This window comes from Carassius carassius, chromosome 42, assembly GCF_963082965.1.
Source record: "Carassius carassius chromosome 42, fCarCar2.1, whole genome shotgun sequence".
NCBI classification, from domain to species: Eukaryota; Metazoa; Chordata; class Actinopteri; order Cypriniformes; family Cyprinidae; genus Carassius; species Carassius carassius.
In genome coordinates, this window is record NC_081796.1 from 23,520,244 (window position 1) to 23,544,059 (window position 23,816).

Genomic DNA, 23,816 nt, shown 5'->3' on the forward strand with positions numbered 1-23,816 from the left:
ATATGGATGTCTCACAGTGAAGTAGAACAGGTTTCACAGTCAAACTTAAATTTCAAGACTTCTTTCTGACTATATTCAACATTTTTGGGCAGTGGATATGGCAAACGAATTTTAAGTAACACTTAATTAAATATTAATGGGATCCCGTAGAGTTCAAATATCATGATGGCCTGTTTTTACGTGAAATTTTAGAAGTAGATAGTGTGATAAGTGCACACTTGGGTGAATGTGTCTGATTTGATAACTATTTAAACCAAAATGATAAAGTGTTATAAGAACCTTTTAACATCAGAAAGCCTTTTTCTTTCAATTAATACAACAGTTGTTAAATTGTTATATTTACAGAGGAGAGGCTTGAATATTTAAATAGAATGTTTGTATTATTTACATTCTTAATGTGCATTCTTCACAATATTGCGCACGAATCATTGGTGTACCTTATTCGAAATAAAAACATTTGTTTTAGTAATCTCATCAATCTTTCATCAAAATGTTATAACCTGCTTTGCCTCTAAAATAACTTTACTTTTCAGTCGATACTGTAGCTGAAACCTTTTCCTTTTCAGTCATCATGAGTTCCTCCCTTCTAGCCTTCTCCATTCTGGTATGTAACAAAATTATTTTATTGTTTTATTTCATTCCTAATTACACTACTGTTCAAAAGTTTGGGGTCAGTATGATTATTTTAATGTTTTCGAACTAATTCTCTTATGCTCACTAAGGCTGCATTTATTTGATTAACAATACAGTAAAAATTGTAATATTGTGAAATAGTATTACAATTTAAAATAATAGTTCACTATTTAAAAATATTTTAAACTGTAATTTATTCCTGTGATGCAAAGCTGAATTTGTTTTGTATTATTACTCCAGTCTTTAGAGTTTCACGATCCTTCAGAAATCATTCTAATATGCTAATTTGCTGCTCAAGAAACATTTCCAATTCTTATAAAAAATAAAATAAAAACGTGAGATGTAAACCCGGGATTTAGAGAAACGTCAGAATTGTGAGATATAAACTCAAATGCAAGATGTAAACTTGGAGATGTTTATAGTTTATAGCCTCACGATTCCGAGAAGAAGAAAAAAAAGTCTACATCATGAGATACAAACTCAGAATTAGGAGGAAAAAAATTCCAAAAGTGTGGGAGAAAAAGTAGCAACTAACACAATAAATAATAATTTATAATAACAATGAATAAACGTTTTGAACGCTGTATATCGCAGGAGTAACATTGGGGTCGCAAGTGGCGTTTCTGTCACAATTTTCCTAGAGGTTTATACTAAAATACTTTACACTAAATCGGTGTAAAAATGATGAAAGTTTAACTTAATACCTCAATTATGTTTTGGATCAATAAATTAAGCTACATCAGAGCTACATCAGATGACAACATTCATCAAAAGCATTAACTATTACCCATAATATACAGAAATACTGAAATGTGCTCTACTGTAGCTTGACATTCAACACATTACTCTCAGCGTGATGTCTCACACCTCCTTTATAACCAGATCATTACGGCATTCGCCTTCAAGCATATCCAGACCTGACGTCCTCACTGTTCTCAACGTAGCTGCAATATCAACACGTTCACTAAGAAGTTCAAGCAGTGCAGTTCATACTTTCATACCGTTGATCTAACGTATGTGAGACTGCATGGCTTTGCTGAGCCCCAGGTAGTGCAAGTTCTCCTCTGCAGGGAAGAAAACAACATCAGTGGTGGACGAGGGCAGGAAGTTCTGCTGGTAGTCTGGGTTATCCAGGGTGGCACATGGGGAGCGAGGTAGAGTAGCACAGGACGTGTTCAGGTACTCCGGCCCGTCAGGTTTACATCCGTACGTGTCTATATATCCGATTTCTGTCTGTCCACGGGCCGGACCATTGTAGCTTGGGTTTATCATATTGCTTGTGGCGGTTACATCCTGGTTAATGTACTCTGTGGGAAAGAGATTTGTCATCATTTTTAGATTATTTTTTACATTTAGGTTGCCTGGCCAAAAACTGGCCAGAAACAACAGATTATATAAATAAAATCAATGTCAGTCAATCAAAATAACAATAAAAAAGTAAGATAAATAAAAAAATATTTTTTTTTAAGTTTGATTAAATAAATAATTTAAAAATAAATCACATTTGATCCAGTTTTTTTTCATTTATTTTATACTATAATACATAATATTACATCATATTAAAAAAAAGAAAAAAAAACTCAAAAGCATTAATAAATTACAATTTTAAATAACTTCGTAGCACAAAATAATCAGTACAAGGTGATTTTATTTTTAATTTCTAGGAGGAAGACAGATCTTTTTGTGAACTACCTGAATTATAAATTATCTAGATGAATCTTGGGCTATTTTGTTATATTTATGATCAGTTTTTTTTTTTTTGCTGCTTAAAAGGGGCAAAAGATTAAGTTTTTATGTTTTTATGGTTAACGGTTTCATTTACGGTTTTATTTGTTGATTAATGAGTGCTGTCATTAATATAATGGCAAAAAAATATAATTAAAAGATGAGAATAACTAATTTCCAAATATATAGGTTGTTGACATAAACAACATTGGTAAGTGTGACAGTCCATACCATTATTCTTATTGTTAACTAAAATAAAAGATAAAACTATAAAAAATACTTTTGCTACCTGAAATAAAGGCAAAATAAAATATAAATATTAGATGAAAAACATAAAAACAATTAAAAAATAAATAAAAAAACCTTAAATGTAAATTAAAAATGTTGAACTAACTTAAATTTAAGTTGCAATAATGAAATAATGAAAAATGTATTAAAACAACAGGCATATTAAAAATATATATATTTCAAAATTATTAAAATAAACAAACATATAAAAGTGCATGTGTGTGTTTTGTGTAAATATATAAAATGTAAATATAAAATAAAATATTAATAAATACTATAAGAGCATATAAATAATACTAAAAAAACATTGGTTTATACTGCCTCAGTTTGGTTTCAGAAATCATTTCTAAATCTCATTAACTTTATGGTAATACCTGGCAGCATGAGGTCTTTAAGTGTGGGGACTGTAATGTAGGGCAACATCACACCATTCGTGTAGTTGTCCTTAAAACAATAGACAAAACATCAGTGAATCATATTGGCTAATAAGATTTTAAATGACAATATTCCATAGAGGGAGATACTGACTTCTGTGTTGTGATACTGAGGCATCGGTGGAGGCTGTGATTGGTTGAAGAATCGTTTGTTGGGTAGCAGGTATTCCTCCGCATCTACTACACCAACCATATCTTCTGTACTGATCCACGACATGCAGAACTTCGAATCCGTCGGGCTGAGCTGGTGCATGTGATCATCTCCCTGTGTAAAATGCCAAATCAAACGATCTCGTTGAATAATTCATCATTAAAATATAGAAACTTCTACAAGTTATGTGATTTTATTTTTCATTCCTAAAAAGCAATGTGCAGATCTTTTTTGTGAGCTACCTGAATGACAAGGTAGCGGGATGGATCTCGGGCCATTTTTGAAAACTCTGCTACAAGTTCACGGAAGTGAGGTCTGCTGTCAGCGTCAATCATCCAACCTAGAGGCAGACATACATTCATGTCCTGTCATTTCAACTGACGTTCAACTGCTATTATGTTGAATACCAATCACAATTCACAATGTCTATTCTCATGATCATCTGAAATATTTATATGATGCATAATATGCCATAAAGCTGCATTGTAGCTACCATTACATGCTCTTCTGTTATCCTCTCTACTGCAACTGTAGCACTCACATTTGACCATGATCATATATACATCTATAGTGCAGATGGACGGCTGTGGCAAACGCTCTCCTTTCTCCAGAATATCTGCAATCTCTCTGGCTGGGATTCCGTCGTATGGTTTGGATCCAAATGTCATCATCTCCCACACAGTGACCCCTGAAGAGTTAATGAATTAAATAACACTTTACAATAAGGTTCAACTGTGATAAATAAAATGAGCTATCATAAACTTTTTCACAGCATTTATTAATCTGTGTTAATGCTGATTTACTAATGTTATATGAGATGTACAGAACATGAGTTTGTTTCTTCATCAGAACTTTAGCATTCTGTCACTTCCTCACCAATGGATCCTCAGCAGTGAATGGGTGCCGTCAGAATGAGATTCCAAACAGCGGATAAAAACATTACAATAATCCACACGACTCCAGTTTTAATTGCATCAATTAATATCTTATGTTTGTAAGAAGCATATCTATCATTAAAACGTTTTTATCTTCAAACCATTGCTACCAGCTAAAATCCTCTAAAGTCCTCTATCCATAATGTTGTTTTCTCCAGTGAAAAAAGTCATTTTGCCTGAATCAGGTGAGAAATATGCACATATCAAGCACCGTGAACAAGTGAAAACAGTCTATAACAGTTTATTGTGAAATGACAACAGTGGATGGACTGGAGGAAGCGTTATTTAAATTAAAACGTCTTGATGGATGCATCTTTTCACTTTACAAGATTGATGGATTATTGTGGTGTTTTTATCAGCTGTTTGGACTCTCATTCTGACTGCTTGGTGAGCAAGAATTCAGCAAATTTTTATTTTTGAGTGAATTATTGCTTTTTTTCTCATCTATGCAATTTTGCCTGTGATGTAATAATGAATGCAGTTTGTATTATATGTAGAGATGAGCACTGACCGTAACTCCAAACATCACTTTGATGAGTGTAAGTCCAGTGACGGATTGACTCTAGTGCCATCCACTTTATAGGCACCTAAAAAATAAGCAAAGGCAGCTAAAAAAAGTCAACTTTCTTGTAAATATCCACATATGTGTATATGCACCAATACATTTCGGTTTATTTCTTTTACAGTTGATGATTTTGAATCAGTGGATTGTTGAAGCGTGACCTACTTTCCCTCCATCAGCATGGTGTTCCTTCTCCTCTGCACCCAGCAGTCTGGCCAGGCCAAAGTCAGTGATCTTCACATGGTTAGGAGTCTTCACCAGCACATTCCTGGCCGCTAAATCACGATGAACCAGGTGATGCTCCTCCAAGAAGTGCATTCCCTGTTGAGAAGGGTTAGAATGTTTTTGAAATCCCAAGTATGTGCATAGATGTCAGTGAATGCTGCGTGCGTCCAATCAGCTCATTCCAAGAGACTCAGCACTTTCAGAATTGCTATTTTGTTGTTTTCAAGACGAAATGCAGTGAATTTATTTTTGAGAGGGTTGTGAAAGCAGGAGCCGGAGTTAATTATTTATACATATTTATTTATGTGTTTATTTATATGTACAAGTTTATGCAAGACTACTGTTCAACATTTTGAGGTCAGTAAGATTTCTTTGAGGAACTAATAATTACTACTCTATTTAAAATAAATGTTGTTCTTTTAAACTTTCTGTTCATCAAAGAATCCTGAAAAAATTGTAACAGTTTTCTCAAAAAAATATTAAGCAGCACAACTGATTTCAACACTGAGAATAATAAGAAATGTTTCTTGAGTACTAAATCAGCATATAAGAATTATTTCTGAAGGATCATGTGACACTGAAGGCTGGAGCAATGTTGCTGAAAACTCAGCTTTTCATCATAGGAATAAATTAAATTTTTAAATATATTAAAAAAGAAAATAATGGTTTTAAGTTGTAATAATATTTTACAATATTAATGTACTATATACACTATATGTATTTTTTTTAAATGCAGCCTTGGTGAGCATAGGTGAGTTCTTTCAAAAACATTTAAAAAATCTTACTGACCCCAAACTTCTGAATGGTAAGTTAATTTATAGAGATTTATGCATCCTGATTTGGAGTTACTTATGTACATATATAATACATTTTTTGTATATCGAGGGTTAAGCTGACATAGGAGGACACACAAACAACTTTGAACTCACTTTGGCAATCTGCACACACCAGTTTAACAGAGTCTGTGAGAAGATATTGTCTTTATTCTCCTGTACGTATTCCAGCAGGGAGCCGAAAGGCATGAGCTGGGTTATGAGTTGGATACTGGATGTGAGGCATATTCCCAACAGACGACACACGTGAGGATGATCCACACCGGCCATCACATAAGCCTCCTGAAAGACCAAAATACAAGTTTCAAATCCAAGACAACTATTAATCATTAGTAAAAAGGATGATACCCACATCTAAGATCTCTTTGTTGGCTCTGGGAGATGCAACCTCTCTCAGAACTTTGATAGCAACAGGAACTTTCACATCCTCACCCTCTGGGATCCACAAACCCTAGGACAAAAACAGGAAAGATAATTATTTCTATCCTGAAAACATTTCTTAGAACTTCCATGTTGACTGAGGAATTTGAAGTTTGCAATGTCTGAGATGTGACGTATTTCCATGTAAAACAGTAAAGTTTCAGAGGTGGAGCAATTTTATTCATTTATGAAGGATTACTTTTCTTTTCTTCAAAATTGCACTCCCATCTTACAATATAAAAAATAAGGAATAAAAAGAGATAATTGCATCTTTAATTCTAGAAATCAGATTTGATTCAGCATTTCGTGAGCGCTGTGCTAGTGTAAAACAACAGTGTCAGTGTCATTCACAGTGTTATCATGGACGCTTCAAAATACGTGAGTAATTCTAGATACCTTATTATCTGAATTGTTTAGATTTCTAGGACATATATTAGCTTATTTAGACATTTTCATATAAGTAACCAGTTAAATTTGACAGCACTGTGTGAAAATGCTGTGTGAAAATTCAGTCTGATTTTCACATTGATCTGAACAAAATCAGCAGACGGACTGAACAAAAATGCAGGTTCATTCTCTTACAATATTTTTCATAATATTTTTCATAACCCATTGTCGGGTGTTTTTGCATTATTAAAACATTTTGACAGTTTTGACAGATTTCTCTGAAAGTCACATTGATCATTTAAACATCTTCATTAGTCCTAAATTTCTTTAGTGTACATAAATGTAATTATAAATGTACCTTAAAGACAGTGCCAAATGCTCCAGACCCAAGGACTTTTATTTTCTTCAGTTCTGTTTCCTTTAGGATGCGAAGGAGAGCCTGGTTGGGTGCTTCCCCTCTAGGAGTCAGCGGTTGGACCAACTGCAGAATGACGTAAACACGGTTATATATGGGGATCATATGTGATGCTTAACTTCTAATTCATTTTCGTGTCTTACCTCTCTCTCCTGAAGCAGGCGCCGTAGGGTCCTCTTTCGACGGATGTATCGTCTGCGGAAAATGACGAAGATGAAAAGGAGGAGGACCATAATCAGTAGCATGCCTCCAACAAGACCAGCCGCCACTACAGGCATGTGAGATCTAGAAAGACGATATCAAGTCATTTACATTTATTAATTAAACCGTATTCACAAGCCAGTTTACCTCCATATTCTAATGTACTTCTGAGTGAAACAGGGTATTCAACAAGTAAACTTTAATTCAGAAAAAACATTCATTTCATTCTTGATTTGCTTGGCTGCTAATGGCTTTTATATGACTTCTGTATGAAGTCTAGTAATAACAACACGTGAACTACTGTACCCTTTCAGTTCACAACCTTCCAGTCCTGGTCCATTGCACCTGTTTTAACAGAAACATTATGATTATTATTTCACTTTAATCATTATAACTCAAGGTTTAACTTGTTCCTACCCTTGCGTGCAGTTAGCATGGCATGGCTGACACTGTCCATTTTTGTCTGGGTATGTCCAGACAAGCCTGTTATAAAGGCCTTGCACACCTTGGGCACACTGTGCCACGCACTGCATCCCATCTTTGAAGTGAGCACACTCAGTACACTGATCAGCTCCCTAGATAGAGAGATACAGAGAACGCAACAATCACACAGGAACCACTTACACATCTTACTATTATTACTGTAGTTCACACACCAATTTGGAAATTTTCTGATGAAAATGTGATGGTGTTCTGAGTATTGCTCATAATCAGGGGTCTCCAAACTTAGTCATGGAGGGCCGGTGTCCTGCAGAGTTGAACTCCAACCCTAATTAAACACACCTGGACCATCTAACCAAGGACTTACTAGGCATACTAGAAATGTCCAGCCAGGTGTGTTGAGACAAGTTGGAGCTAAACTCTGCAGGACACTGGCCCTTCAGGACCAAGTTTGGAAACATTTACTCAAAATCGCAAGACTAATGCATCAGATAAGTAACAGAACACCTCAACAAGCTGTGTGATTTTAGGTGTCATTGATGATTTACACCAACAAGTTTCATACTTTAGGTTATGGGGTTTGTTCAGATACCTAGTTTGAGCGAGTGTGAGCAAGCATCACTAATAATACAGTTTATATGGGATTTAAAACATTGACTTAGTGCGACATACCGGCCCATGGCAGCTTGGTGTCTTATTAATGATCTTGCATTCAAGGTCACATTCCAAACACATGTTCTCTGACACAAACTCGCGGGGGTCTCTGTAGAAACATATCAAATACATCAGTCATTTCACACTGCAACTTGAATTTGCAAACTTGGTGTCATATTTTACAAAGAAAGATAGTTGTCTGTTGCACTTACATCTTAAGACCTTTCACTTTCTAAGACTAAAATCAATGCTTGAAAGATGGATTCATTATTATTCTTAATGAAAAGCAAAACAACAATAAACCAGTACAATTACAAACTAACTCATATAACGTTTATTAACAAAGACGAATAAGAAGGGGCATTGCATACACCACATGCTGTACTATATATCGACTAACAAATTACAGAAAGTTTAGCAAACACTGGAATGAAAAAAAGAAAAAAAAGAAAAAAGCCTCCGTAACATAACATCAGGTAAACAGCAAAGGCAACAGGCTTTTCAAAATAAAAACTGATATTGAAATCAAAATTGGCTGTTAGTGACAGTGCTTGCATGTTTTTTTGCCAAGAAAACCAACATGTTGTTCACTTTCCCTGGTTTAAGAAGTGGTGTTTTACTTTACTTTTAAATTTCTCTTGAAAACCAAATCATCCGTGGGCCATTGTTATTCGTGTTATTTTTGTGCACTGTGCTGCGGCTCTGCAGCATGTGCTGTATGGAGCAGAGCAGATGCTTTCAGTTTTCAATTGTAGCGTCCATTGTCCAACTAAACTAAATTATTTTTATTTTTACAAAAAAGCAAAACAACAGTGGGGGCGGTACTGCTGTGGACAAGTAAAGTATTTGTTGTAAAAAGCCTAGTCAATGCTTTTATTGACCCGTTCATATTATCATGACCTATTTTTAAAATAAGTCTCTCTGTTGGACACTCACCCATCCAGCACGTTGCAGTGACTGACACAGCGCCCCCTACGGCTGAAATGCTGGCAGGAGACGCACATGGACGGCCCCGGACCCCAGCAGCCTTCCTCTCCACACATACTATCACAAGTGCTGTTCTGCTGCTCTGAAGAGCACACAAGAGAGGTTTTGTTTAAATATATAAGCACTGTGACCAAACATGACTGAAATTCCTTGCCAACAAATAAATAGTAAAACTAAATATATTTGAATTCAGTCCCATACCACAGCTGTGCATTGCTGCGTTGTTTCCAGTTCGTATGCGCTGGTTCTTTGATCTGAACAGCTTATGCCAGTAGCTTCCTTCAACGTAACATAGACGGGGGTTGTTCTTGATCACCACATCACCATCACTGATCTCCTTCAGCGAATGCAGGCCGAGATGATCCAGGTGTGGTATGTTCAAGGCGGCAAAACTGAAGGTTCCTCTTCATTTATGAGAGAGGTAAAGAGAGAAACATTTAAAGGTGGAAAATATATTTTTTGTTCCATGATAAAACGGGTTTAATATTTACATTTACATTTATTCATTTAGCAGACACTTTTATCCAAAGCGACTTACAGATGAGGACAGTGGAAGCAATCAAAAACAACAAAAAGAGCAATGATATATAAGTCCTATAACAAGTCTCAGTTAGGTTAACACAGTACTCATAGCATGGGATTTTAAATAATATAATAAAAAAAAGAAAAAAAGAAAAAAAAAGAAAACAGATAGAATAAAAAAAGAATAGAGCGAGCTAGTGTTAGAGATCTTTTCACATACACACACACACACACACACACACACACACACACATACAATTGCATAATAAATGCAAAGAAAATAGAATACAAAAAGATTAGAAAGGTAGTTAGATTTTTTTAAAGAATAGAATTAGAATATTGAGTGTTAAAGTTAGAGGTTCAAATAAAGATGGAAGAGATGTGTTTTAAGCCGATTCTTGAAGATGGCTAAGGACTCAGCTGCTCGGATTGAGTTGGGGAGGTCATTCCACTAAGAGGGAACATTTAATTTAAAAGTCCGTAAAAGTGACTTTGTGCTTCTTTGGGATGGCACAATCAAGCGACGTTCCCTTGCAGAACGCAAGCTTCTAGAGGGCACATAAGTCTGAAGTAACAAATTTAGGTAAATGGGTGCAGAGCCAGTGGTAGTTTAGTAGGCAAACATTAATGCCTTGAATTTTATGCGAGCAGCTATTGGAAGCCAGTGCAAATTGATAAACAGAGGTGTGACGTGTATTCTTTTTGGCTCATTAAAAATTAATCTTGCTGCCACGTTCTGAATTAATTGTAAAGGTTTGATAGAATTGGATGGAAGACCTGCCAAGAGGGCATTGCAATAGTCCAGCCTGGACAGAACAAGAGCGTGAACAAGGAGTTGTGCAGCATGTTCCGAAAGAAAGGGCTTGATCTTCTTGATGTTGAATAAAGCAAATCTGCAGGATCGGACAGTTTTAGCAATGTGGTCTGAGAAAGTCAGCTGATCATCAATCATAACTCCAAGTTTTTGAAGGAGTTATGGTTGATGTGCCTAACTTGATGGTGAAATTGTGATGAAACGATGGGTTTGCTGGAATCACAAGCAGTTCTGTCTAGGCAAGGTTGAGTTGAAGGTGATGGTCCATCATCCAGGAAGAAATGTCTGTTAGACAAGTTGAGATGCGAATAGCAACCGTCGGATCATCAGGATGGAATGAGAGGTAGAGTTGAGTGTCATCAGCATAGCAGTGGTATGAATAGCCATGTTTCTGAATGACAGAACCTAAAGATGCCATGTAGACAGAGAAGAGAAGTGGTCCAAGAACTGAACCCTGAGGCACCCCAGTAGTTAGATGTTGTGACTTGGACACCTCACCTCTCCAAGATACTTTGAAAGACCTATCTGATAGGTAAGACTCAAACCATTGAAGTGTGGTTCCTGAGATGCCTTTTGCCAGTAGGGTTGATAGGAGGATCTGGTGGTTAACCGTGTCAAAAGCAGCGGACAGATCAAGCAGGATAAGTACTGAAGATTTGGATTCTGTTCTTGCCAGTCTTAGAGCTTCAACAACTGAGAGCAAGGCCGTCTCAGTTGAATGTCCACTTCTGAAGCCAGATTGGTTGCTGTCAAGGAGGTTGTTGTTTGTGAGAAATGTAGAGACTTGGTTGAACACAGCTCATTCAAGTGTTTTTGCAATGAAAGGAAGAAGGGAAACTGGTCTGTAGTTCTCTAAAAGAGATGGATTGAGGTTGGGTTTCTTAAGTAGTGGAGTTATACGTGCCTGTCTAAATGATGAGGGAAAAACACCAGTGTGGAGGGATGTGTTGATGATGTGAGTGAGTGCAGGTACAACTGCAGGAGAAATGGCTTGAAGGAGATGAGATGGAATAGGATCAAGTGGGCAAGTAGTAGGGATTTTTGAGACTTCTGCCTCAGAGAGTGAAAAGAAGGATGTAAATGAGTGTATGTTTGCTGGTGATATTTGACTGATTGTGGTGTGGAACATTGTGCACTAATGTGTTTAATTTTATTAATGAAAAACGTTGCAAAGTTGTCCGCTATTAGAGATGAAGCAGGAGGTGGAGGAGGAGGACAAAGAAGTGAGGAAAATGTTTTAAAAAGCATGCGAAAGTTAGACGAATTGTTAATTTTGTTATGTTAGTATGTCATTTTAGTAGTGGAGACATTAGCAGAGAAGGAAGATAGGAGTGACTGATACACATTAAGGTCATTAATATGCAGAGAAAACAACTTATTTGTAAGTAAACATGACTCGAACTCACTGTTGTTTAGTTCTTCCTCTGATGATCTCTAGGTTCTCAAAGGGACTGAGGGAATTGAGGTGTTCAGGCCAGTCTTGGATTAACAGAAACCCTGGGAAAAATAAAATAGCATATAAATTATTTTACAACATATATGTATAATTATACAAGAAAATATAAACGCAAATATATATAATGTACATGCAAACATATATAGTTTACCTGAAATTTCCTTCACTGTTTTGAAATAATCAAGTTTCACAGGGTCCATGCTGGGAGTATTTGTAAAAATATCCCTTGAAAAGAATATTTATAGCATTAGATTAAATGTATAGCATGAAAACAAGGCCTACTGATTCAGTCAGAAAGTAGTCCATGAAATCTCACCCTTGAAAAGTCATCTGCATTATTGTAATGTGCCCATTTATTTTGGTGCAGTTGATAAATGAATCGATGTTGGTTGCACTGACTGCGATGGTTTTAACAAGTGCCCCCGTCCCAAGACCATCACAGACTAAAATAAAACACACATTCAATTTATTTAACATTTATTATATATCCGTGTCATGCAAAATTGATTAAACATGTCAAAAACAACACAATGAATTTATTAATGACATTGCTGACCTTTCGGGCACAAGCCGTCACATTGTTTGCACTTTCTTATTCCGTTCTCCTCCACTTCATGCATGTTACTGCTGCAGGTTCGGACGCAGGCGTCTTGATCGGTCGCCACAAAGTTATCTGCAGCAGATAGAGGCATTTTCAGTTATGTTTCAGTTAAGTATAGATGCTGATTCTCCTAGATGGTTCTCCTTAAATAAAAAAAGGCACTAATGAGACCTTACTGGCATCATGTAGTATATAGCTTAGATCATTTGAATTTGAGAGAATTTAAATTTAAATTGAGATCTCTGAATTTTGACTGCAGACTTTGGAATCTTGCCATCTGATGCCGTTTGAGTCATTGTTGACATATCTTCTGAAACTCTAGAGGAGACACGCGTGAGGTCTTTTGCAATAAATATTTTATTCATTCATTATATTTATCAATAGCAACACAATTTATTTTAGGTCTAAAGCAAATGTTTTAAGTGTTTACTTAAAATAAACATTGACAACTCAGAGAACAGTAGCTCTTTGTTCACACAGCGCATAATCTCTGGGTGTGTCTTTGCTTGTGTATTTGCAATCATAACTGGCTAAAGACCAGTGCCATTTGGATAATGTTAATGGTGGCATGCACAATAGCAATGAGCCAGTATACCTCCATGACTTTTGGGGCACTTAGATTTACAAACTAAAGGTTTTTAATGAAAAGAATTACATGCTCTTGTCATAGTGATCTTAGTTATTAGTTAAGCTATTTTAGTTAAGACTCACAAGGGCACTTCTTCACACAGGTGGCTCCAAAGTTATACTTCCCGTCAGGATTGGGAACAAGTTGATGAGTGTTGGGGTCATACAGCATAAGACGTGGACATGCATCCTTGCACTTCCCATCGTCCTGGAAGTCTCTGCAGGCCTGCAGAAAAAGAGTATTACACTGTCATCATAAACTACATTTGTTCCCTATACTGATCATTAGGTATCAAAACTATTTGTTTTTGGAAACTGAGATACTGAATAAATAAGCTTTCCATTGATGTATAGTTTATTAGGATCAGACAATATTTGGCCGAGATACAACTATTTAAAAATCTGGAATCTGAGGGTGCAAAAATAATCTAAGTATTGAGAAAATCACCTTTAAAGTTGTCCAAATTAAGTCCTTAGGAATGCATATTACTAATAAAAATTAAGTTTTAATATATTTACGGTAGGAAATTTACTAAATATTTTCATGGAACCTGATCCTTACTTAACATCCTAATGATTTTTGGCATAAAAGAAAAATCAATAATTTTGACCCATACAATGTTTTTTTGGCTATTGCTACAAATATACCCCAGCGACTAAAGACACAAATTATATAATCATAAGCTATAATTATAAACTATATATACAGTAAATTAGAAGAAAAAATGCTGATCGTCAAAGCTAGGCTATATTAAAATATTATAACTGTACATTTAAATATATAATAAAATATTTTAACATTATATATTATGATATTTTCTTTGTAGGTTTAACGTGATCAGTAAATAATATACAAGAAAAATAAGCACCCATGCTTCATTTAAAATGTTAGAGCTTTATTTTTTATGTTAGCACGTGTGTGTTTTAAGAATCTCCTTGAAGACTTTTGAAAAGCGCTCCACTCACCAGACAGTCTGTTGTTTGGGGTCCAGTGCAGCCTGCAGCGCAATGTTTACTGCAGCAGTCGATGGGTTTGGGACCCTTACACCTTCGTGAGCACTGCTCGGCACAGTTCAACCGAGTCACTGACAGTGAAGATAAAAAATGTTTGTTAGGATGTAGTTTACTCATACATTTTCCTTTAGAGAATTATATACAACTGAATTTACAGATCTGGCAGTTCTCTGGTCCTGGAGCCCAACACGAGCCATTATAGCACCCCGAGTCACATCGTCTACCTGAGGTATGAAAGAAAGTGTAATATATATTACTATATTATTATTATTTATATGCACCAAGACTGCATTTATCTGATCAAGAAAAAAAATTATAAAGAGTAATATTGTAAAATATTACTACAATTTAAAACAACTGTTTTGTATATGAATGTTTTGAAATAAATTGCATAATTTATGTTTGTAAAACTCTAAAGACTTACACTGAGGGTCACTCCCTCTCAACACAGTCACATCTCTGGCATCCTGCACGATGTCCAACCACTGTATGGTCTCCACATTGCAAAGCAAAGGATTATGGGCTATTTTAACTCCACCTTTGAGAATTTCTGCCAGATATAGAGGAAAAAATTATTCCCTGTAAATAATAGAAATGTGACTTTATATACATATTGCATGCTGTATTCAACACATTGTGGTGCTTGGGAATGTATAAACATGCTTCTTGTGCTTCTCAAATCACTTTGGATAAAAGCATCTACTCATTGAATAAATATAAATGCTTTACCTGCGAGGCTTCTCATATGCAGCTCTCGGAGGCCGCTGGTGATGCTGTTGTTCTCTAAAGACTCATTCCTTTGGAAGTTTGCCACCACAGCAAGGCCGTACTTGCCATCGAAGAGAGAATGTCCACGAATGAGGCGCAGGTTTTCCAGGGGTATCACATCCACATGGTTTATTCCTATAAGCACGTAGCCACCAACTTCTTCAATGCTCTGAGACAGAAAGAATATTACTGTCAGGCCCCCTAAATACCTTTTAAAAAGTCTTCCGACTTCAATCAATAATTTAACCAGTTAGTTAAAGATCTGAGCAAGTAGTAGTATATAACTAATGATCTAGTGTGTTATAGCACTCACTCTGAGGAAGGAGAGGTCGTGGTACTCCTGAACATTGGTTATCTCCAGGTTCTCCAGCACAACTGTGCAGTTACTGTACATCCGCACCATGGATCTGTAGTGATCGTCTGGCTGTGCCAGCATAGTCAGCTTATTATTGGTTCCCTGACATACTGGAGAACAAAGGAGAGGTCAAATCCAAACTCAGGTAGTGAAGGTATGAACATACTCAAGATAACCATACCCAAAAATCTGGAATAATTAAGATTTTATAATGTTTACGTAAGAAGCCTTTTCTGCTCACTAAGACTGTATTTATTTCAAATAGAGTTCTACCTCCTGAACATCGAGATTTGGTGAGTCTTCGTTATATTACCCTTTTACATATTTAGCATGGTATGATCTTGTATTCAGGAAATGATAAAAGCTACAGTGGAAAACAAGCACTTGTTTCGTCGTCTCCTGTCATGCAGGTGTTGAATTCCTGCAGTCAACGTTAAGTGTCTCATGTCTAGCGGAAGAGCAAGTTTTGGGGGCGGGAACATCGTGATCAAGAATGTGGTTCACCGAGGGTGAGACTCAAATATTGCACTCAAGTGTTGCTCAACTTAAGAACTGGTTGAATTCTTGTTTGCCACGTGCAAGATGTGGGTTGTGTTTCCACACAATGCAAGCAACAACTCAAGTATCATCTATTTCCCCTCTGGGATCAATAAAGTGTGTGGAGGGAAACTAATAGAATGGAGATCCTGAGATGTCTGTTTAATTTTTTTTTTTGATACATAGCTATAAAAATAACATTCATTATAAAATAAAATAAACATTTTAAATGTTTTTTTTTCTTTTTTTTTCTAGATTTTACCATGAATTTTCCAGGTCACATGTTTAAAATTTTCTCATATACACAGGCTTGAATTTAGATTTTTAGCCATTTTAATTTATTTTAAAGTATGTTTTTTCTTAAAACACATCAAGCCATTTTGCTTGAGGTTTTGGAACAGAGGTAGTGCATATAAGAAACTAAACAGTCCAAAAGACAGATATTTAAATTGTAACTTTGATATGAGGTTTAATATTTTACTACATATTTATTCTGTCTTAAATCTGAGTATGTTAAACAATATTTTGTGAACAAAATATGAAAAAACACAATGAAAGTGCAAACTACGTTTCTTTGATTCTTCATTACATCATGACAGCGCACATAAAGGGTATTTCCATTTTTGCAAGAGTTACATTTTTGTAATTTTTGGTATCATAGTTCTACCTGTGAAGCTGTCATGTGAGACGTGAGACGGTCAGAACCAACAAACTTTGTCAAGACATGCTGCTCTTGCATGAATTGCTTTCTGAAAATCCAGCATGTCTAAATTCATCAGGGTTATGACATGAAAATATTACCAGTTGATGTCAGAAACGGAAGAAATAATCAGGCGTACTTTTTCAGATCAGCAGCACTGCCTGAGGCATGAGCCCGAACATGGGATGTGACTGAACAGGTTGCTCCTTGAAAAAATATTTGTGGAGGAACATCTTAACACATCAGTCTAACCATCTGGAACTGAGAACAGCATTCTGACTATGATAAACTCAAGTGTTTTATCTTTTGCAACTGACGCAAAGGCGGCACAAGGGTTATTGAGATCTCATCAGTGCAAAGAAACACAAGACTTGAGAAGTACGGTCACTTCCTTAGTGACAGTACCAGCAGGATGTGACAAAAATAAAACCACCTTCCATATTTTGTAGCCTCAAAATGTACTGTGTAAATATTTTTTTTAGGTCACAAGATTTTCTTTTTAAAGGAAATTAATACTTTAATTAGCAAAGATGCCTGAAATTGATCACAAGTGACAGTAAAGATAATTACAATGTTACAAACTATTTCTTTCAAATAAATCCAGGTTTTTGTTTGTTTGTTTTGTTTTTTTTAAATAAAAAAAAAAGTAGCTCACCTGTTTTCAACATAAATAATAGTAAGAGATGTTTACTGAGAAGCAAAGCAACATATTAGAATGATTTCTGAAGGTTTCAGGCGACTCTGAAGATTGGTGAAATGTTGCTGAAAATTCAGCTTTGCATCACAGGAATAATTTACATTTTACCAAATAGCAAAATAAAAAGGTATTTTAAACAATAAAAATATTTCCCAATATTACTGTTTTTAAGGTATTTTTGAGCAAATAAATTCAGCCTTGGTGAGCATAAGGTGCTTGCTTTAAATAACATTTAAAGAAATCTTTAAAAATAGATGTGCATGCATTCTCAAGAAACTTCTCTCAGGTATGATTAATCTTCTTAAGTACAAGGATGCACAGTGTGGAAATAACAATGATCGATTAATTAGGAGATATTCTGGGATCATCTTTTCGAGGCTGTCTACGCATATAATTTATTTTCACAAGGCCATGCTGTTCCCATGTTTTCCCATCCTTGTTTATTACGGCTTTCTTTGCTCTATTATTTTTTTCCTAATGCTATTTTTTTATATATATATATATATATATATATATATATATACGTATATGTTTTTGATGACAAGACTTGGCATGACTATATCACTGACTACATCTAAGAAATTAAAACATTTGGGAGATTTATTGAGAATGCTTCCTGTAGCTTTGTTACCTTTTTATTAATGAAACAACATTTGATAAATGGATGTGTTCATTCAAATGCAAGGAATGAAATCTGCTCTGTGTTGTTTTTATTATATTATTCTTGGGCAGAATCTATCAGAATGCTATGTCAGTGAATGGTAGATAGCTTACTTTTGAAATACAGTATGTTTTTGCATTTAGGAAAAAACTATCTACTGCAATTTCATGATGTCATTTCATAATTGCACAGTTTTACAATAACTCAAATGCACTATGACCTTGTTTTCCAACAGGTGACTATATCTGTATGTCCTGTCGGCGAATAAGTTTGACTGTGGGCAGACAACTACAGTAGATTCACTCTGTAGAGTAAGCTTGCACTGTTGCAAAAAGTATTGATCCACATGAACAGAAAAAGTTAACAGCATCCTGTTTTCCATCTGAATGATCTGAATTTTCATCTTAAATGTATGATTTATCCATTCACTTAGAATAACTTTCATTGGGTTGATCTGCAGTGAGCAACAAAGGTTAATCAACATTGTTGTATCTGAACTTACAGTATTTTGAACATATTTTTCCAAGGTGGAGGCTACTATGTTTCACACTAGTGATCTGATATTATTGTACAGGTTCTAATGCAATAACATAGACTACTAGTTGTACTAGTAGTAATGTACAAACAGGCCTAAATATTCTTTACGTACATAAATAGTTATCAATTTGGGAGCAACAGTTTTACATGATCGTGCTTCTAACATTTCTGTTTCTCTTTAGCATGAAATAGAGTTCACTGTTGTCATCCTAAATGAGAGACATGTGGATAAAATGCAGTCTAAGTGAATTGTAGTAAATACAATTTACAGCGTGAGACAGAGATGTCTCGCTCCATGGCTGTGTGCTTTTTTTTTTAAACAAACAGGGTCTGTCTTAATCAAATAAGCAACGTATTGTCTATTTGTGACAAAATTCAACAATTGTATGAATTCAGCTCTTTGTCTATGCAGTGATTTGCTGACTGCAGAAGTGAAAAAACATGGCATAATCAGTGCATTTTGTAAACAACATGAGACATGAATTTTAGTAAATTCATATATTTTGTTGAAGAAGACAAGAATCCATGAAATGTTGTTTTATAGCTGTTTTTCAGTGCAAAAGTGACCGCCACTAAGAAGTTTAAATGTTGCTAGGGAGTTGCAATGCTTTTGCCATGGTGTTTTGGTTAGTTACTGGAGAGTTTTGTCTTCAGTGCTAATTTGAACACTTAAAAAATAACAGCACACATCCCCTGAAGAGGCCTCATGATTTCAGGCATCTTCCATGGCTTCTGTTTTCAAAATAAACACATTTATGTAAAGCCTCAAGGCTATGGCCTTGGTTTATCATGGTCTGTAAATCCTAAAATCCAGCTGTTTTTGCAGTTAGATGTTAATGGCTTGTTTTGTAAATAACACAAATCCTTAAGATAAGAATAAACATGCATACACTAGCATTCAAAAACTTGCTCTCATTAAGGCTGAATTAATTTGATTAAAAATGCTGAACAAAAAAGGCAATATTGTGAAGTATTATTACAATTCAACATTTTCTAATATATTTTAAGATGTTATTTATTCCTGTGACACCAAGCTGAATTTTCAGCATCATTATTCTCATTATTCATCATTACACTCATTACTCACAGTCTTCAGTGTCACATGACCCTTCAGAAAACATTTTAATATATATGCTGGTTTGCTGTTCAAGAAACACTTCTTATTATTATCAATGTTGAAAATTATAATTTTAGGGAACTCAGTCACCTACAGTTATCTAAATGTAAGAAACACATTATTGAATAAATATATACTGGCATCTCACAGACTAAAATTGATTTTGGCCTCATATTTTAAATGAGAATCAATGAAATGTTTCATACCACTTAACAGATCAATTCAATGGGGCTTAGATTGATGACAAGAACTATTTTGGCATTTTCAACAATAATAGATTGCAGTTATGTATTAATTTACACTGACTGACTGCATTACTTTACATTCAATTTACCCTTGTAGTTGGTGGTCAGAGAGCGTGATGCTTGTAAACAGGAGTACTTTTCTAGTCTTTACTTAATAACAGTGGTCATAGTGACTCTGGATATTTATAAGTCTGCAAAGACTTTCAACGACAATTAGATTTAGATCAAATGGTGATGTCTAGAACAAATTACAACAGAATGCTGGGCAGAAGGAGGACACTATTATATTTAGAGAATAGCGCATACATGTGGACTAAGAAAATGAATCTGTATTCAGATACAATGTATTTATACCAGCTCACACTGAATGTGAAAGATGCATGATGATTGGATATTTCTGAATGTATCCAAGTTGTTGTTTCGTTTTCATTCTTTTAAAATTAACTAAATGACAAATGGATTAAGCACAAAAATATGAAACATAACATGATTATTTTGGGTGATGCATATTAGCCTTTTGCTTCTCAATGGAAACAATGATACTCATCACAACATGTTCAGTATGAAATATGCATCTTTGTGTTTGACCAGAGATATCTAGCGCTGAGTATGTTTAATGGTTTTGTAGAAAACAGTGCCAAATAAATGTTGTGACATAATTTGTCAAACTCTGGGCCTGACTCTGCATGCCACCTAATCTGTGAACAAATACAAGATCTGATATTGGCGGGGTGTTACTTTACCACGGTATTTCGCTTTGTCTTTCGATAAATCTTATGACAGTAATCCACACCTACGTCAACCACTTGTCTATCCACAATCAGGATTCACATGAATGGGTGCAGTCTCCTTCCAGTTAAAGGAACAGTTCACTCAAGAATAGTTCACATAGCTAACTCCAGTCTATCAACTAACTTGTTGTGAAGTGAAAAGCTGCATGTTTGCAATAAACAAATTCATCATTAAGATTTCTTTAGCTTCAAGCCATTGCTTCCAGCTAAAATATGAGTCCTCTTTCCATAATAATGCTATCTCCAGTGAAAAAGTAATCTAATCTAAATCAGGAGAGAAATATGCATATAGTTCAAGCACCGTTTACAAGCTAAAACTGTCCAAAGCAATTAAAAAAAAATTTTTTTTGGTTGATTTTGATGTGAAACAGTAACAAGGGATCGTCTTCACTAGGGGAAGCATTATTATGGATTTGGTCAAAAGTGACGGTTTAAAGTTTAAATGCCTTGATCAATTTGTTCATCACAAACATGCAGCTTTTCACTTCACAAGACGTTAAATCAAGAAGTAATGTAGTTACTTGTGGATTATTGTGATGATGTTTGGACTCTTGGATCTTGGATGGCCTGAGGTTGAGTACATTTTCAGCAAATTTAAATTTATGGGTGAACTATTACGTTAATGATGCTTGATGTCATCAAGACAGAGTAGAAGAAAAGTATCTGCTTTCCAATAACCTTTCTGAGCCTTTATTCTAACCTTTTATTTTCTGCCACAGGCTGTGGGAATGAAACAAGTATGAGATATCCCAGAGATAATACTGACTGACAGGTTATGCTGACACATGCATACCACAGGCCCATCGCCAGAAGGCTTTTCAATTGACAGGTCATTAAAGGTGAAGTGTGTAATTTAACCAGAAAGACTTGCAAGAAATAATGACAGTTTTCTTGAACTCTGCCATTGGTCACAAAACGGATACTCCCACCATCGGCAGAGCCAGAGTTGCTGTGCTGTGCTGATTGGGATGCTTAAACTAACAAATCAATGTTTTGATAGCATGACAATGTTTGCACCTCTCAGGAGAAAGTCTTATTTATTTTTTATTTAACACTTCACCTTTATAGGGATAGTCAACCAAAAGGTGTGAATATAGGCTAGTTTGTTTTTGGTGAGTTTTTCTTGAAAGTAGGGTTGTGGCATTCGTTTGGTATGATGAATGATTTTTTTGTGATCTGTTGGACAGACTGATTTGGTTGCAAAACTGCTAAGGCCACAATAATGTATTGGCATTGAAGTATATTTTTTGAAGTATAACGTTTTCTCATTGGCTTAATTATTCAATAACTCTTGTAATTATTGATTGACACTTGAGAGTTTCATAGAAAAACAAAAACAAAGGGACAAAGGTAAAATGGATTAAGTTAATTATTCATATTTATCTGCAATACTGAAATGCATGAACAAATGCTAAAGAGAAAATAAGAGGAAGAAGAATAATTATAAATGGAAAAAAGTGATCCACAAACACGGATTTTCCTCAGACAGCAGCACAAGTCGTGGACAAACATTAGAATTCACAATTCATTTTTTTTTCATCAGCTTTTAGTTACTCCATATAAAATAAATAATTCACTTCCTGTCTGTGAACTGTTGAAAGAAATGCAGATGAAATCTACTTGAGATGTATAGTCTGGGTCATAGGTTTATGTGCTGAAAGTATGATCAGAATGTCCTGGACAGCACGCAAAAGTTATTTTGTGTTTGAAAGGGGTGCTGCTTATCAGATAACAAAAATCTGCAACTCTTAACCTATGGTCATACTGTAGGTGTACATCAAAATATTTTAATAATGCAATAAGCCAATTCTAGAGGCTGATCTCTCCATTTTAGACACATTTACTTAAGATACATTACTGATGCTGCATTGTTTTAATGTTACAATTAGCCTGCGAATCATTTACGATATGCAAACCATTTTTTTCTGCATTTCTTTTGATTTTGATTCTGATTTCAATCCAGCTGTCACCACAGGATCAAAATGTATTTAACCCATTTCTGCTTGGCTTGTTCTGGGACAGTTTTGGTGTTCACCATCTGCTGTTAATTTCTAAACTAGCAAGAAACCTCAAACAGCACGTTAAACACAGTCTGTTTGGGCAGACCAGAGTCTGGACCACAGACGGACGCTGAGGGCCCAGACCCCACTCGGTCTGCTGCAGTTGACCTCTTTTGGTTCATCAAAGTTCATCAAGTATTTTTATGTTTGATACTTAATTACCTCCATTAGCACATTAGTGACACTTTGTCTTAGGGTCACTTGCTGGGGTTAAAGACAAACCTGCAGCTGGTTATATGATTAATAATATCATGCCAGTTCTCTAATCTAATCTACCTAATAGGCTACTTTTCAGAAAATGTATTATTATACATGTAAAAAGTAAAGTCATTAAAACTTTAATCATACCTGTACATACATTATTAATAATGTACATAAATAATTTATCTATCAAGCATCATATAATTGTTAAGAACGTTAATGAAAGACCCTTAAATACTATCTATCTATCTATCTATCTATCTATCTATCTATCTATCTATCTATCTATCTATCTATCTATCTGTTTGTTTACACTGTCAAAGGTGTGGACGTTTTAGTAAATGTACGTCATTTATTTCCTTCTCCTATTATCAAACTTCTCATTTGGCACGGTTTTAAAATACGTTTTATGTAGACAGACAAACATATATCTGTTCAGGACGGATATGAGATTTTTGTTAGCAACAGTTAAGTTACTTCACTCACCTTTCCTCTCAGAAACGGAGCACCACACCGCGCTTGTCAGCAGAAGACAGACGATTCCCAATTCACGGAACAGAATTAGCTTCATGTTTAACAGTGGAATCATTTTAAAGCATTATTCTTGGTAAGATGTTCCCGCAAATGAACAATATTTAGCTCAAAAGTTAAATAGTTTTCCAGAGGCAGGTTCCGTTTAGCTCACGCAACGTGTCTGAGCGCTTCTCTTTGACGTGACGCAGCTCACCTTTACTGAACGCGACGCGAAGCGACGCGACTGAATCACAACGCTCTCATATTGTGGGTGTGTGTGTGTGTGTGGGGGGGGGGGGGGGGGGGGTG

General features: G+C 35.4%; 1 protein-coding gene across 1 annotated transcript; it reads right to left on the reverse strand.

The window, feature by feature from the left end:
* Positions 1–333: 333 nt before the first annotated feature.
* Positions 334–23,737, reverse strand: LOC132124254 (epidermal growth factor receptor-like). Its single transcript, XM_059535195.1, has 27 exons — positions 23,481–23,737; positions 15,407–15,558; positions 15,055–15,262; positions 14,750–14,875; positions 14,481–14,549; positions 14,278–14,396; positions 13,396–13,537; positions 12,640–12,756; positions 12,400–12,526; positions 12,235–12,308; positions 12,034–12,124; positions 9,493–9,695; positions 9,241–9,373; positions 8,323–8,413; positions 7,627–7,784; positions 7,516–7,554; positions 7,152–7,293; positions 6,952–7,074; positions 6,139–6,237; positions 5,883–6,068; positions 4,894–5,049; positions 4,678–4,753; positions 3,773–3,919; positions 3,474–3,571; positions 3,175–3,345; positions 3,021–3,090; positions 334–1,940 (listed from the first exon to the last, which is right to left on the reverse strand). The coding sequence occupies exons 1-27, from the start codon at positions 23,581–23,583 to the stop codon at positions 1,642–1,644; spliced, it is 3,519 nt and encodes a 1,172-aa protein (XP_059391178.1). The 5' UTR covers positions 23,584–23,737; the 3' UTR covers positions 334–1,641.
* Between the last annotated feature and the right edge of the window lie 79 nt (positions 23,738–23,816).

Excerpts from the sequence above, each read along its gene's own strand:
- LOC132124254 (XM_059535195.1), bottom strand. The coding sequence starts at position 23,583 with ATGATTCCACTGTTAAACATGAAGCTAATTCTGTTCCGTGAATTGGGA. Across the intron at positions 7,075-7,151 it reads GCCTGCTTCAGGAGAGAGAG|TTGGTCCAACCGCTGACTCC; the intron begins GTAAGACACGAA and ends GTCATTCTGCAG. Across the intron at positions 3,920-4,677 it reads AAGTGATGTTTGGAGTTACG|GGGTCACTGTGTGGGAGATG; the intron begins GTCAGTGCTCAT and ends TTAACTCTTCAG.